This window comes from Rutidosis leptorrhynchoides, unplaced genomic scaffold (genome assembly GCF_046630445.1).
Source record: "Rutidosis leptorrhynchoides isolate AG116_Rl617_1_P2 unplaced genomic scaffold, CSIRO_AGI_Rlap_v1 contig209, whole genome shotgun sequence".
In the NCBI taxonomy this organism is placed as follows: domain Eukaryota; kingdom Viridiplantae; phylum Streptophyta; class Magnoliopsida; order Asterales; family Asteraceae; genus Rutidosis; species Rutidosis leptorrhynchoides.
The window spans coordinates 24,870-41,155 of NW_027266457.1; the positions used below are offsets into that span (position 1 = coordinate 24,870).

Genomic DNA, 16,286 nt, shown 5'->3' on the forward strand with positions numbered 1-16,286 from the left:
TAGTATATACATTTAAGTTCGGGATTGCCGACACCACTAGACGAACGAATCATGAACATGATCAAAACCCGACAAGCATTTTCTAGATGAAACACGTAATCTGCAACGTAGTTTGTAATCCAAAATTCAAGGCTCGAGATGACCTGTCGGGGCTCCGACCCCATTAAACCCGAACCCCCCATTGGGTTTGACTGGTACATGCGTGCCTAGCTTTCTGGGTGAATTATTTGGGCAAAACTGACAGAGACCTCAGTGCATGAGTCCGAAGTAACCGATTCACCGTCAAATTAGGTCCGAACTTACGCAACCAAAAGAGAGAAATAAAAGACACGATCAGGCCAACAAGTTGTTGCAGGCAAGGAAGTCACAGAATGATGCTCAAATGGTTCAACAGTAAAGAACAGGCAAGCTTGCTGCAATAGTGAGGTCTAATCGGTAAGGCATCCGGGTCCGCAAATATACGATTCCGTGACATTGCTTTACAAAATTTTGAAGTTGTGTATCGTGACACTGCTATAAAATGTTCGAAAGTTTCCAAGGTTTAGGGAAACACAATCTACCGTACACAGGACGTAATGGTATCATTGACTGCTCGGTTGGAAACCATCTGATCCTCACATTGATCCGCAAAAGAAATTGCCTTTTCCGTGTCAATGACATCATCATCATCCTCTTCCTCTTCCTCTTCCTCTTCCTCTTCCTCTTCTTCGTGATCATCGTTATCAACAAATCTTAAAACCCCATTCGCCTTTGGCTCAGGGTGCTGCTGACTTACATTCCCAACAAGCAAATTGGCCTCTGTGAGTTCCTCTGTTGTTTTTGCCAGGGAGAGAAGCACGTTCTTTGCTTTCTTGTCAGGATGAACCCCAGAAGACTCCATTTCTTTAAACCACACCAATGCGCTGTCAAAATCTTTGTTCTTACCATATGCATCCATGATCGTCGTGAATACAGTTTGATTTGCTTTGATTCCGCGGAGTCGCATTTCTTCATACACCTCCATCATCTTCTCCAATTTATTCACCCTAGCATAACCTTTGATCATCGTCCCATAGGTAACAACATTCGGATCAAACCCGTCCTGCTTTAGCCTTCTGAAGAACTTCTCAGCACCATCCATGTCCGATGCATTCACATAGGCTGACAACATGGTTGTATAGGAGCAAAGATCAGGCATGTACCTACAGTGAAAAAGCAAAAAGGTCAAAGCTGTTTTGAAAGAAGATGGAAGAATGTAGTACCAGATATGGTGGTATCACAATGCTAGGCAAGAACATTCAGCAATTCAGGAGAAGTTCTACTTAGCCAGAGATTTAAGGGAGAACTAACTGACAAGAATAACAGATATAAATAGGACCACACTGAAGAGGTAAAACCATTTCTCCTCTTTCAGCAAAGTTCGTAGGTTATTGTCAGCTCCGTCAAAAACAAGACTACAACCGTGAAGCCAAACCAATCCAGTATCTTTAACCATAATGATTTTATTGAAATGGGTGAGGAAATGTGCTCTTGTGCCACAACTATATAGATGACTCTTGCTAAAAAGCTTAACAGTCAATGCTAACGGTAAACACTACATGTTCATCCCAGCAACTTCATTTTCTAGAGTCAAAATCTGAGATGTTCAACAAGTCTTTGCACAAGTGTTAGCATTTACATGTCCAGTGCAAAGTAAATATGAGGTGTGATTTACAATGGTTGTCTCATGATGGATAATTGGAGTCTAATGTATTATTGATATACTAATTGGCCCCCAACTCATTGACATGAACTTTTTGAGCAGATTGAGATCTAAGAATGTTAATGGGCTCAAATTTGTGCGCAATCTTGTGATCTCCCAGTAATAGGTATAGAATTAAAAGGTGTGCCTTATGTAGCAATAAAATAATTTGGCATTATAGAGGTCCAATCGTACTGTTTGAGTTATGGAAGGTCAGATGCATGCTCTGTTTACATAGATAGGACTGCAGAAAGCTTTGTTGGGGATCCTAGCAAGTAGTTTGACTACTGGTCAGGATGATGAATTTATGAGGCGCTCTCTGTGATTCAGTTGTGCCTCTCCAACAAGTTTAACGTTAAGTGATTCTTGAGAAGATGAAAGCTTGACTGCTTTTGAGATGACTTCCCGTATGTTGCAGGGGATTCAGCCATCAGTTCTCAGTATTCACCTTGATGAATTCAGAACCATGGTTATGGATGTAGAACATACAGATGCTGAAATCAATCATGAGGATTATATATTCTTGGTGTGTTCATTGCTTCCTCCCACAATTTCTTTATAGAATCTCTCACATATAGCAAAGACGCAATTTCTATCAATGATGTTAAGGTGGCACTGCAGTCTAGGAATTGATTGAAAAAGAATTGACTGTTGGTTAGGTGGAAGTTTGGTTACTGGAGAGAGGTCAAGGAGGAATTCCAGTCATCATATATAAAAATGCACATCAAAGTCCGGTGATAATAATCTTCCTTGCAATAACTGTGAGGAGAAGTGACATGCTAAGGGGAATAGTTACAAATCAATAAATAGACCGCCCATGGATGGTCAAAGGGATAAAAACAAAAACGAGAAAACATATGCTACTGCTCATGGCTATGTTGATGCTGATGTTCCTTCAGGTACCAATGCTAAGCCATGGTCAGCAATGCACATGCCAGATCCACAATGAGAATTGAGTAATTCTTCCACATCTCGCAATAGAGATTTATTTTCAACATAAACCACTTAATGGTGGGGCTGTGTTAGTGGATGTTAATGTCACTTGTCAGAGTTTTATAATGGGAATGCTCCGAGTTAAGTGGATGATGATATTATAAGAACATTGATCATGTTTTAATACCTTCTAGAACCTATGCAGGACTTGACTCCAATTAAAGTAAAAAGGAAACAGAAAAGGATTTCAAACTACCTGTCCCTTCTCATGCTCTTGAATACGATTCGTGCTTGCTCCACCATTCCAGATATTGCAAATGCATCAAGTAAAATATTGTAAGCTTTGTGGGTAGGCCTGGACAACAGTTAACAAAGTAGATAACCATCACCTCAAGTGTTTGACAGCATTATCATGAACACATCATCATTATTGTTCCTTTACCCAGAGAGAGAGACAGAGACAGAGAGAGACAGAGACAGAGAGTAAGTATGACCCTTGCTTATTGGAAACAGGATGCTGTGCTCCCATGGACTAATACTACAGGAAGAAAGAGTAGTCACGTGTCCTAAACAATCATGGGATAACATTCGACACTCAATGAACATAACAAATCACGCCCAACTATTCCTATGTTCAACAAGAAGAAAACAGCAAGTAGTGGTGAGATGTTAGATTGAATGACAGCTTCCACTTTAGCAAAAGGATTGCCATACTTCTTTTAAGTGATAAATGGAGCCATGGAGTTCTTTTATAGGTAAAGCAAACATTCACTATAGGGCACTGAGAGGGTGCAAAACCATATAGAAAAGGAGTTTCAACGAACTGACACCAAGTTGATTTAACAGACACAGCGTCTAGAAGTTAGTCCACAAAAATGAAGCCATTATACAAATGGGATTTTCTTAGCTGCTTCCCATCATAAAAAACCTTTGTCTCAGACTAACTGCGCTTCAGTTGGAAAGTATACAGAATTATGAAAGGTTCAAGAACTTAAAAGCTATCAATTTTCTGCTTTAATCTCAGGTATTAAGACAATCACCACATTTACCTGACACAGCATTCAGCATCTCCTCAAATACAGCTAGTGCTTCTTCCTCTCTCCTGGCTTTCCCATAAGCATTTATAAGCAAGGCATAGCTCACAACATCTGGCCGTAGACCCGCTCTTTGCATCTAAAGGTAACCAGTATTTCAGAAAGCTGATGGACACATAATCAATGAGCAACAAAAACAGAAAGAAGGATGTAAATTATTTAGCCAAATAAACAGGTAAAATAGCATAGTGAATATTTTGAACGCTGCGTTTTCCAGATATTCCAAATGTGCAAGGATTTGAAAAGCACCCCCACAAGTTTAATGTAAGTTGTTAAATGAAAGTTTCGAATTATGCTCTGCAAAAATCACATCTATGTAATAATATGAGAGAATATTGGCAGCAGGTACTTGAGGTTGATGATACCATGTAAGATGACAGAGAAAGAATCCACTAAAAGTCAAAGGTATTAGATACAGCAATCAAGCCGTATCTGTTTCCAGAATCCTGATGACAAAATCAAGAAATTTATGGCCCTAGTCTCCAGTCATAATACTTCATTATCAAATAAAACAGTTTTGCACTCCAAAAGCCCAAAATCCTTCTCTTTTATCTGTTTCCACTTTTTGGCCTCCACCCCATCATCAAGCTAGTTCTGTAAAGTACCTGATCATATATCTTTGAGACCTCCTTGTAATTACTTTCAAATGACATGAGGCTATTGTACGTCACGGTAGATTGCTGTACTCCTCTTTCGGCCATCAAAGAGAACATCTGACGAGCTTTCTCATAATTTCCAGCTTTCTTATGCATATAAATCATCATGTGGAACATTTTCTGGTCAGGTGTTAGAGGGGATCTCTCCTTATCTAAAAGGGTCTCAAAGACTTCTTCAGCCTCCATAAATTTGTTACCCTGCAGCAGCCCCAATAGCAGATATGAAGTTGCAGGTTCAGAACCAAAGCAAAATTGAGCATTCTAAATAAGTACCTCAACAAAAGTTTTAAGAATGATTTGATATGTGAAAGCAGAAGGCTCAGGGCCTGAAGACTGCATCCTTCGAAATATAGCTTCTGCATTGTTATATCGTCTTCCTCTACCATATGCTTCCATAAGGGCAGTATAAGCAATCACATTAGGGGCATATTTTTTCTTCTTTATAAAGCTCATGACTCTTTCAGCCCTGTTGAAGTTCCCTTGCTTTCCATAAGCAGTTATAAGCATCAGTAGGTCCATCTCGCTGAAATCCCACCATTGCTGAATCCTTAGCCACTCAAGAATCTAAGAGGAAATACAATCATACAGTAGACAAAAGCCAAACATTCAAATTATCCAGTATAAAAAAAAGTGAACCACTTCAATTAACTCAGGAAAATTATTTCTCACTCTATTCTCATTACTTCAAGGAAAAGACACAATCTAACTTTTAACAGATTGCACACCGAGGAGGTGTAAGACGAAAAAGACAAATTTAAGCAAAACTGTCTAATTTCAATATAGAAAAGAAAAGACATTCTCAACTTTCAAAAGGTCCTATTTTCTCACGTATTTCCATAAGGAAGAGTCAAGGAGATAAGATTCTCTCACGCTATTTCTTTTAGAACTGAAAAGAACTATCATTTGTAAGGTGTCAATATATTGACAATGGTTTCCCATGTGAGCAAATTTGAAAGAACCTCTAACGGGACTAATATTAAAACAATTATCCTGATTATAGAACATCTTCATCATTTAGCAAAACTGCATCAACTATCCAATAATGAGATCATCGCAACAACGCTTGACGCTCTACTGTTAAACAAAACAATGCATAGGCATCAGCATAACAAATTGTCACTTTATAGACGAAGAAGACGTTGGCACTAGACATGTCAAAGACTCCCCACACCAAATATTTTTCAGAAGCATACAAATAGCTGTAGTTATAGGTAATCGTATTGTAAATTAGTTTCTTAGGAGATATTGCGGTGTCCAAAGTCTAGGTCTTCACGATAGTATATTCTATTCAGATATCTCCTCTTCTTAATTAGCATAGCAGGATACCTAACCTCATAGTAGAGAATGTCTGATTTGGGTTTTCTTTTTGTTTAAACATTACATAGGATGAACAAAAAAGAAGCTTCATGTGCAACAACGTCACATACTTGCACAACGCATTGGCCCTTGTCACCATCATCTTGTGGGAAACTAAAACTAAAGCTTTTGCAGGATGAAGTAGTTCTGGAAACATGCATTTAGAGGTGTATGGGCCATGAACATGGGAAAATTAACTTAAAATTGGTCCCCTACCTCGCTAACAAGGTTCCATTCTTTAGCTGCTTGAACCTTTTTAAGGTTCCCAACACAAGGTCTCGCGGAAGCACCTGGGTCCGAGCCCTCTCAGTCCTGAGGACATTCGCCGCCGAGCCTACTTCCTCAATTTCCTTCATCAGCCTCCTCCAGTTCTTTTGATCGGCTTCATCCGCCGCGTCTTTGAAAACCTCCACCTTCCTCCTCTTCTGCATGAATTTCCTCGGCACCAACATCCGCATACATATTACCCCCACTCTCCCACGTACACTGACCTTATCGCTAATGCACGTACCACATATCTCTGGTCTACTGATGGGGAAAAAAAAATCACAGGTCATTCGAGATTGTCACAAATTGCAACTACCCAAAACTGCAGCAGAAAGAAAGAACAACGACAGTTACGGATAAAGAACAGCGAAGTTAGATAAGAGCGTTCCCCATCGATTGAAAGAAAAATTCAATCTTGCACATGGGTGGTAAGAAATAGAGCCAAATTCCACTTCCTCATTTGCCTCCCCAATTCGCAATGCGCAAGGTCGAAGAAAACCAACGCCCGTATTGGAGAAAACCATCAGACATTATTCAGGGTTTTTGATGGGTTCAAGAGAGCGCAAGAAAAACTCAAGGAACAGGACTGCAGTAGAAAGAAAGAACAACGACAGTTACAGATGACGAACAGCAAAATTACATAAGAGCGTTAGTAATCGATTGAAAGAAAAATTCAATCTTGCACGTGGGTCATAAGAAATGGAGCCAAATTCCACTTCCCCATTTGCCTCCCTGTCTCGCAATGCGCAAGAACGAAGAGAACCAACGCCCCTATTGAAGAAAACCATCATATACTATCGGGGTTTTTGATGGGTTTAAGAGAGCGCAAGAAAAAACTCAAGGAAGAGGAGGACACATGATGCAATTGCAAACCTGCAGTCATTCAAAGGAGCTGAAAGGAACGGCTTCAGAAACAGGGTTTGGGTCATTTGAGAGAGAAACAGAGAGAGAGAGAGACTCTGCTTTTTTACGGGCCCTTCTTCCCGAATTTGCTCCAAGAAGATTTTCAGGTGAAGCAGCTCCTGTCGTTGTGAGGACTTGTGATGGTTTGGTTTCGCTTCTTCAATAAAAATCTTATCTTGAGTGGGGAAAGAAAGGAACAGACCAGCAAACCAACCGCCACCCGCCGACCGGGTTCAACAGTGTTAAAAGAACCGGTCCGTTCCGATCCATGTGTCCTAGAAAAACTAAGGACAGTGAGCCTCGGCCAGTCTCGCCTCAGACGTGATTTTCTTAGCACCTGAAATTGTAAGTTAATTTTGAATTTTTATATCCAATCCGAGTTTGTTCCACCTCCTAGACTAAATTTTTTATTTGGCATTTTATCTGGACATATCCAAGTTTAACTAGTCCGAAGAACGTCACAAAACATCGAACGGGAAAATTTAGTATCTTATTCGTAAACAATTTCGAATCACCAAATATAACTTATACAATTAATTCACACATTTTCTTTAAACAGATAAAATTATTATTAATATTAATTGCAATTTAAAGTAGTAACTCGTAATTTATTTACTGTCTTTCTTTTTTGAACTTTTCTATTTCTAGAATCTAATTGCCATATATAAATTATCGTGTGTTCTGTTTTTATTTATTATGCGTATGCCAATTATATTAAAGGCAATGTGTTTCTTTTTTTAGATTTTATTTCTGTATTAATTCGTTTTGTCGAAGAGTGAATTTCCAAGAAACCTAATTTTTTTTATGGTGGCGTGCAAATTAATAGATTAACTACCAAGTGGAATCTGGAAAAAATTCAAAATATACAGCTTGTCAATAGAGTCACATACTCACATGTTTATAAATTTTTATGTTGTCGTGCATGTCATCATCATACTCCTTCTTATCAATTATCTTTTATATACATATACGATGGAATGAACCATGAAAAAAAGAAAAAAAGAAAAACCCTTGATTTTTCAAAGCAAAATCACAGTTAGTTATTAACTTAAAACTTTAAGCGATGAAATCTAATTAAATCAAAATTTTGCATAAAATAAGAATTATGTTTAGGAATGTCAGTGATATTTCATTTATTTTGGATTGACGAAAATTAAAGAGCGTCCATTTTTCATACTCGGCGTTTTTAGTGTTTTCACATACTCATATAACATGTTACATGCTTCGTCTAAAAGTGTCCAATAGTAAAGAAAAACACGGATTTTGATGTTTTCTTTATACTGATGAAATTAAAAAATAAAAAGTTTCCCCAGAAAACTGAGCTTTTGAGATAAGGGGTACAAAGGATAGATAAATCATGGAGTGACGATGAATAAGATACTGCAAGGTCAAAGGAAACAATAGCTATGCAAATATGGAACAACTAAGGCCATTTTTCCTCTACTTAGTAAAGAAAGAGTAGACGCAATCATGTAGTGGTTAGAAATAGTCCCACCTAGATACTCACAGTGCACATCTTCTTCCCTGCTTTTTAGCTTGAACGACCACATTATGTACTACTTCATAGTTTGATGCACCAATTCAACAAAGACAATTTAACGATTTTGCCTGTGAATTGTGCATAAGCTTTATTTTTTTGAGTAACGTGTTTTAATGGGGGGAAAAAGAGCCATGGACGAAAACAGGGAAGAAAATGAATTTCTGTATGCTAAAGCACCTTAGTTTTCCTGAGTAACATGTGAAACTATCAGTCTTCTGGTATATAGGTATATCCTGTGAGGCATATATAGTTATTTGACAAATCCAAAAATGACACAAACTCAATATACATAGTTTATCAGCTTGATCAACAAAATATAGATTTTTCTTCAATGACACGATTTGATGCAAGTACCAAATTCAAATGTAACACTTGATTACGAACATGAATTGCTGACAATATGTATGCATCAATGACGAAGGAATTTGTTCATATGGATTAGAGAGGTACGAATGCATGACCATTGTAGTACGCTAACCCGCTGTGACAATTAATGTCCGCTTGCAAAGCACATTGCAAAAGTTTCGGCCAAAGATGCAGTCCTTTCTCATTCCATGGGGAAGGTTTCTGAGATTATATTCAGGAGGCTAAAATCCGTAAGTTTAGCTGGTTCAGGCACAACAACACCATCTGCTGGTCTGCAAATTCACACAGTAGTCACCATGCGTGATAAAACTTTCAAGATGCACCAGAGAAACCTTTCTAATTGGACAGTACTTCCATTCCATGAGACTAGCAAACTAAAAATAAATCGGAGCAAATTCGGACAAAAGGACTGAGAAGTCGGCAATATACAAAAATTCCTGTCTCTATGTACTAGAAGCAGCTACATCATGCTGCCAACAGGGATCTCGACCCTTCACTTGCTTCACAGAGGAGAGGCTATGGACAATGTGCCTCTTCAAGGAGTTCAGCCAGAAAAGAAAGCTTATTGGGCAAACAATGAGCGCAAATGCAGTATTGCACTCATTTGCAGGATGCAACTGGCTTTATATAGGCAGGAGATCGCAACTGAGAAACGGCTGTGTCACCATCTGCATCCTCAACAGGTACTGATGCTCCACTAAGATTCTTCCTGCACAGCAATTCAGAAGTATCAGAGTAAGATCAGATATGCACCATTCAAACGAGTATCATTACCGAGTATTAAGAACCAAAAGCCAAGGACACTTACACAAGTACAAACTGAATGAATTAGCAAAGACGATGGTAGTTTCACATACTCTACCATTTCTTTGCTTTAACATTTCATCAAGATGTTCATTGCAAAGCTGAATGTAAATTCACTAGAAGGTTGCTAAGGGATTCAGATGAAAGCTTAAGCTAGCTTCAATTAGCCACCTATTCAAATAAAGATAACTCAAAAGGCACGGCATACAAAAAAACACAAGAAGAGGGACCAGAGTTGCAGATTCAACAGACAAGTGTACCTCACAGAGACAAAAGTTTCCTCAGATAAAGCCTTTTCCAACCTCTCCTCAAATGGTGTTGCATGCCAACTTACTTTCTGATCCTGCAAAGAAAGCAAGATCTCCTCACATCTTATGGCGATATATTCAAGTTTGTGTCTATTAGATGGGAAGCAGTAAGACACACCTCCTTATACTTGTTAGTCGAATTAGGAATTCCATTCCCATCCCACCACTTTTGTGGGACATGAGACTGTTCATCTTCCTTCCAATGTGCAGCAACAAGCCCAATGATTGGTCTATCTGTGGGACTTCTACTATGACAAGTTTTCCTGTAAGATACAGAGCCAAATTTGCTGCCGTCATTTTCCATCTGAAGAGGCGGCTTCAGCCAAGCTGACAAGGTTGTTTCACCCTCAAAACCCTGTCCCCAAAGGAGTCTTGTCCAGCCGTGTTCCCCTGTTCAATGTTTCATTTACAGGCTGTGCAAGTGATTCATTTAGCTTGCCCAAAGGTCGATGATTATCAGCATCTTCCTCCTTAAAACCCTTCAACTGCATGTTGTTCTGGTAGGAATTTGGAACTGAATAAATATATTCGGACCTGATCCTTGGCTTTCCATATGGTAAATTTTCCATGTTTCCCGGGAAAACAGTTCCAGGTGTCTGCATCTCATCAGATAGCTTGAGAGGGGTTGGATAAGGTGAAGGCTTCACTGTACTCTGATTACCCAGTAATTCAGAATCTTTGATACTGTGGCTTGCATCTTTGGTAAACGAACTTCTAAGTGAACAAATATCCGCATCAGGATCAAAATGAACCGACTTGCTCCTATACTGAGTGTGTGAGGTGGAAGGCCAAGGTGTGATTGGAGTTGAAATACTGCTGTTCTCTACAGCTAGAATCTCGGTTGCCATATTTGTATTCTCTTCGCTACTGCCTTCAGTAGAGTTCAGAGGAATGCTAAAAGTGCTCTCAACGTTTGATTTACAGCTGCAAAGGAGGGAAGTTAACGAAATAATCAATCATCTGAAGGACAGAAGGTTTACCAAAAGTTTAGCAAGACATTGATCCAACACCAGTGGATTCATTAAGAAAAGACAAAAAAAAGTATACTCAGTTTAAAATAATATTCAGCTTCTTAGACTAGCAACAGGTTCCTTATAACTATGGGAATGTGTAAAAGTTAACTTTTGCTTTGTCCCTTACTGGATAACAGAAATTAGTCCAAAAGCTTCTTTGTTGAAGATCTATTTCCTTGCTAATCTAAACATTTCATCTGAGAAATTCTTCTTTGCAGATTATGAACTACTAGAAAGCTTCACCTTGTAGGTGCATGCTCTTGGGAAGCAGAATCGCTTCCAGAATCTACGAAAAGTTTGACAGGTGTTGGGGAAACTTCAGTAGGCTTATTCAGCTGAAGTTTCCTGATAGATGTATGGGGAAGCCATGAGTGGAACTCCGAACTTTCTGAATCTCCATGATTTGGTGGTGAAAACATGAACTTGTCTGTTGCTTTCCGAATTTCTGCAGGAGTCTCAGGTAAGGTTCCACAAGCTTTAAGGAACTTAGCCTGTTAGATAAATCTGAGTTAGTAGGAAGTAAATGAAATGGATGGACCAGAAGTAGCCAACAACCATAAAGTAAAAATCTACATTCGTGACAATGAAATCTAAAAGCATAAACTATCTTACTCAAAACTCCTCATTCAGTGTGACCTCTAAGCAGAGAGTTAAGTTGCCATGATAATCTAGCCTTATATCCTCTAAACTAATAGAACGTACATATGACAGACAGTTTATATCATTTAGAATGGAAGACATTGGCATCTTGAGGCTTTGGCCAATATCAACAGGAATTGACAAATTGGGAGGAAAAAGAAAGGGACTGAGAGGTTCTCCAGGATTACCGGAAGTGCCTTAAAGCTTATAAAAGTATCGTTAAATAAGTTTTAACTTATGTAAAACAGAGAGCCTTCATCCTTGGTTTCCTTTTGAGTCTTAATTATAAGAGTACGAGCAGGAAATTCCTCAAAGCACACGATTCAGTCAAACCGTACAGTCACTTCATAATAATGTTCATATTAGGGCCATATTTTCCTCCATCCAGTTTTCTCTGACCATACTCTGATTGGTGGGTTACAAATCATAGACGTAGCCCACTTGTAACCCACCAATCAGAGGCATGATTGGAGGAAACCTCCCCTGCCAAGGATGGAGAAATGTATAGCCCAACTAGAAATTAGTAACTCAGAAACAAAATAGAAATTTATCTTCTTCTCATATGATGCCTCTAGAGTGTATAGGTGGCTAAATTTCAATTGCACTGACAGCAACAAATCACTTAGGCTCGCATTCATCTCTCACTAAGATACAGGGAAAATAAGAATGCATCCCCAAAATATTTGCCAAATTACAAGGAGGCCGTGTCTTTATTCAGGAGAGTATACTCATACCTCTATACAAAATATGCGTGACATTGTTTATAGATGCACACCGAGCACTTCATTTACCTGGGATAAAGGAAAATCAATTCGGAGATCAATGTACCTCATCTTTGACATCCTTGCTGATGTGCGGGCTTCCAAAAGCGCGATTTTCCAGATCCTCCCTCGAATGTCTTCTCTATCTTAAGAGAAACAATGAGATACCACATCAGAGGCCAAAAAACAAAATGCTAGACCGAAAGCCCTACACCGGCCAAAGCATACAACCTAACCCGCGACTCTGTTCTCGCATAACAGATCAAACCCATCCCGAACAAAGCCAAGAAACAAACCCCTTTGAGGCGGCCTAACAAACAAAACGCTCACCTTCATCCAGAAACAACGACGCCAGCCGATTCCGAGACCCCAACGCTTCCTGCAAACAAACAAAACGCAACGAAAGTCGAAAACTCAGGCCCCTGCGAACAGCTTCAAACAACAGCAAGCAAGCAAGCTCGCGACGGGGGAACGAGACAAAAAAAAAAAAAAAAAAAAAGGAGAGCGCTTTCCCGCGACTCCGCACCCGATGCGACAAACCCATTTGCGCAACTCACCGCAGCTTTCTTGGGTCGGGCCGGCTGAGCGGGATGGCGGCGCCGATCGCCGCCGCCGCCGCCGCCGTTGGCGCGCAAGCAGGCGAGGAAGCAGCCCATGGCGATGCCCAGCGACCGGTCGAGAAGCCCGAGGACCCTCCTGAGCGCAAGCCCGAGCTCACGATTTAACAGTGCGCATATCATCTGGGATAGGCCGAGCCCCACCACCCCTCTCTGTCTCTGTCTCTCTCTCTCCTCTTTGCGTTATGGTGTCATCTCATCGGTGAGGTGAGGGAGAAGCTCGACGCAGAAGAGAGAGAGAGAGAGAAAGAGAGAGAGAGTTGTTGAGTCGTTTTGAGAATTTTGAACGCAACTGAAACGAGGGAAAAGACGGGCCTCCCCATTTGGAAATCTCGGATCGGACGGTCACGCGCGCCCCAGTAGAGGATCTGGCGGTACTCGCTCTGCGAAGCTGACGCGTCCCGCTCGTCCGGAATGATTAATGCCTTGTTTTTTTTTTTTTGGGATACTTTTTCTTTTCTTTTCTTTTTTGCCACCTCTTGAATTTATTTTGCGATCGATTCATTTAATCCCATTTAATTTGCGGGATCAGGTGTTTCCTTATATTACTTTCATCGTTACTTTCATCCTCGGATCCTCTATTTAGAAAACGAAAGGGAAAGAAATGTATTCGGCTTCCGGAAATTTAATTTGATTTGAATGAGTTTCGAAATGGGGAATGTTACGTGTATTTTCGAGTCAGAGACATATTTTGAATAATGTAAATGCATTTTTTTCCCATAACATTGAAGTACGATTTGATCTTGACAGGAATGAAAATAAATTGTACTTAGAGAGACGCGTGAGTTGCATGAAGAGTATTATTATTATTTTTTTTTTTTTTTTGTTAGCATGGCAAGAATGATTGCAAACTTTGATGATGAAGCTAAATTATAGAATATAAGCTAGCTAACTAGAGTAAGAAAAATATTATTTAAACTCCATTTATTTCATGTAAAATTTATAATATTGGAAATTGTTCTCTAATAAATAATTTATTGGCAAAAATAATATTTGTGTTCTTTTAGCTTAAATTTGAAAATAAATTGAAATTATTTTCCATTGTTTATGGAAGAAAATTTGATTTTATTCTTCCAAATAGGTATGCACTGCTTGAGTACTAACGACTTGAACAATGACAATTGGGGAACCCAGCATGAGTACAAGTACTAAGATCTTGAGTCTAATCTTTATGGACTCAATTTTAGGTTCATGAAAGGTAGACCTAAGTCCACTGCGGCAAAGTTGGGTCTTTGGTTCCTAGGCGTTGATCTGTCAAGTGATTTGAGTCTATCCCCGAATGTTGTGAATTCAAGCAAATGTGTCAAAGTCTCAATAGCCCGACCTTAATGGACTTGAGCCTAGTCCTAGTTGCTAGAGATTTGGGCACGGGCAATGGGGTCTTGAGCCTGCCTCTATGGATCAGGGTGCGGTTGGAAGAGGGAATACCCATTTCAATTGAAATGAGCATTCCGCGTTCTAAAGTTGGACCATGTATACCTAAAAATGCTTCGTTGATAAGCATAGAAGAATATTTGACAAGCTCGGGTATTTTATTTCATTTGACAAAAACGGCGCCGTTGGAATCGTGGGCTTTCTTGTTTCCCGCATATATAAAGAAGCGAGCCCTAACGACGCTTGGGGAGAGAGGAGGAGGAAGGAAGGAAGGAGGAAGGTGGGAAGTGAGAATTTAGAAAGGAGTAGAAGCGGCGAGAAGCGAGGAACGTGTGGATTCGACCCAAAAGCACTCTGATCCTGAGGATCGTGATGCTCCTCATTTATCATTCGCATAGTTTTCAATCTGAATCCTTGGCTTCTCGCTGCTCCTCCTTCTCAACTCCCTTCTCCAACCCCGTCTCTCTCTCTCTCTCTCTCTCTCTGCCTCCCCTGTTCTGTCTGTCTGTCTGTCTGTTTAGATGCATAGATGGATACTGGGTGACCTCCTGCTGGCCTTATGATGGTACTGATAACGTCTCTGAAGGCTCAGACTCTTTTCCACCCTCTCTGGTTTAATTTCTCTCAAGCCCTGTTTCATCTTTTATAGTTGGTGGTAATTTTCTTCTTTGAGAAATGATAATTGTGCCTTGAAGCTGCAGTGAAATTGTGGTGGATGTAGAAAAGTTCCTATAGTGTTATAGTTGGGGAAATTGTTGTTTGGTCTCGTGCTTGTTTTTCTAATGCTCGGGTGATTGGTTTTAGGGTTGGATCGGTTGCCATTCTGAATCGGACAGTTTTCAAGCGGTGATTTTATTTTTGGTTTCTATTTCTTGCTTGAGTGCCTTGAAAGCCTGCAAATTTTTTAACCCAAACAAACCCGGTAAATCCAAACTGGTCTGGATTCCAAACCGTATTCAGATTCATCAATCTCTTCGAGCAAAAGAAAAGCCTGCAAATTTCTTTAACCCAAGCAAACTCATGTAAGCAATGACCAAAGCTTAAATCCTGTAGACCCGTTCTATTCTAGTCGGTTCAGTATTCGCATTCGAGATGATGTTCACAACTTCAAAAGTCATACCGCACGCCCCTATAACCTACATTCACATCTAAATCCATGTTTTCCAGAAAAAAATATCCCAAATTCATTTGTCGTGTGTGCCCTTTGCTGGGGTTGTTTTCTCATATCCTCTCTTATAGCTCAATCGGCACAAGCATCCACTATGCATATTTTGAATTTATCCCACCGATTCTCTCAGCACCGCAGAGACACGCAGAGGGAGCTCCGTTGAGGTCATTAGAGCCAATGAAAAGAGAGATTGCAGACTCATCGCTGCTGTTGAGGAGGAAACTAGTCCATTGAGCGATAGGGAGGCGTCAGGTGAGAAACTGAGAAGTGGCAGGGGTGACTGGTGAGCCCAAGCGAGAGTCGAGAAGGATTGAGCAAGGATTGAGCTGGGGGATGTTGGTTCCTACACTGGAACTATGGTCCGGTTTTCGGATGGATCCATATAATTGATTGAAATCTTCCCACTAAGAGTGGAGGCTGGAGGTAACCAAGAGCGGGAAGTGATAGAGCTGAAATAGTGAGGCAAAAGATGGAGAGAGATGAAGAGAAAACTTGGTATGAAAAGTTAAAATTTAAAAATTACTGGTCTAGGTGAATGGGTGAACTCTTCACACCTATAACTAGAAATCGGATTGGTACTCACCAATCCCAATAAATTGGATTAGAGGGAATTGGGAATTTGATTGATCCCATGGAAATCGTTGGTTTTGGGCTGATATGGTTCCAAGCGGTTTTGGGTTCTGTGGCACACCCCTAAATTGATCAAGGGTGGGAAATTAGGGTTTTGACTCAAAGTGAATATGAAGGTATGCATACCAGACGCAATC

At 40.0% G+C, this 16,286-nt stretch overlaps 2 protein-coding genes across 2 annotated transcripts; both read right to left on the reverse strand.

Annotated features, from left to right (window-relative positions):
• Positions 1 to 556: 556 nt before the first annotated feature.
• Positions 557 to 6,955, reverse strand: LOC139881901 (pentatricopeptide repeat-containing protein At3g59040-like). The gene is given in 9 exon segments (XM_071866297.1): positions 557 to 1,181; positions 2,910 to 3,008; positions 3,708 to 3,826; positions 4,353 to 4,601; positions 4,677 to 4,967; positions 5,976 to 5,995; positions 5,998 to 6,287; positions 6,645 to 6,797; positions 6,900 to 6,955. Coding segments are annotated over 9 exon segments (1,902 nt in total).
• A 2,480-nt stretch (positions 6,956 to 9,435) lies between these two features.
• Positions 9,436 to 13,100, reverse strand: LOC139881902 (protein JASON-like). The gene is made up of 8 exons (XM_071866298.1): positions 12,918 to 13,100; positions 12,680 to 12,739; positions 12,428 to 12,484; positions 11,204 to 11,451; positions 10,302 to 10,871; positions 10,066 to 10,210; positions 9,900 to 9,982; positions 9,436 to 9,544 (listed from the first exon to the last, which is right to left on the reverse strand). The coding sequence occupies exons 1-8, from the start codon at positions 13,098 to 13,100 to the stop codon at positions 9,436 to 9,438; spliced, it is 1,455 nt and encodes a 484-aa protein (XP_071722399.1).
• Between the last annotated feature and the right edge of the window lie 3,186 nt (positions 13,101 to 16,286).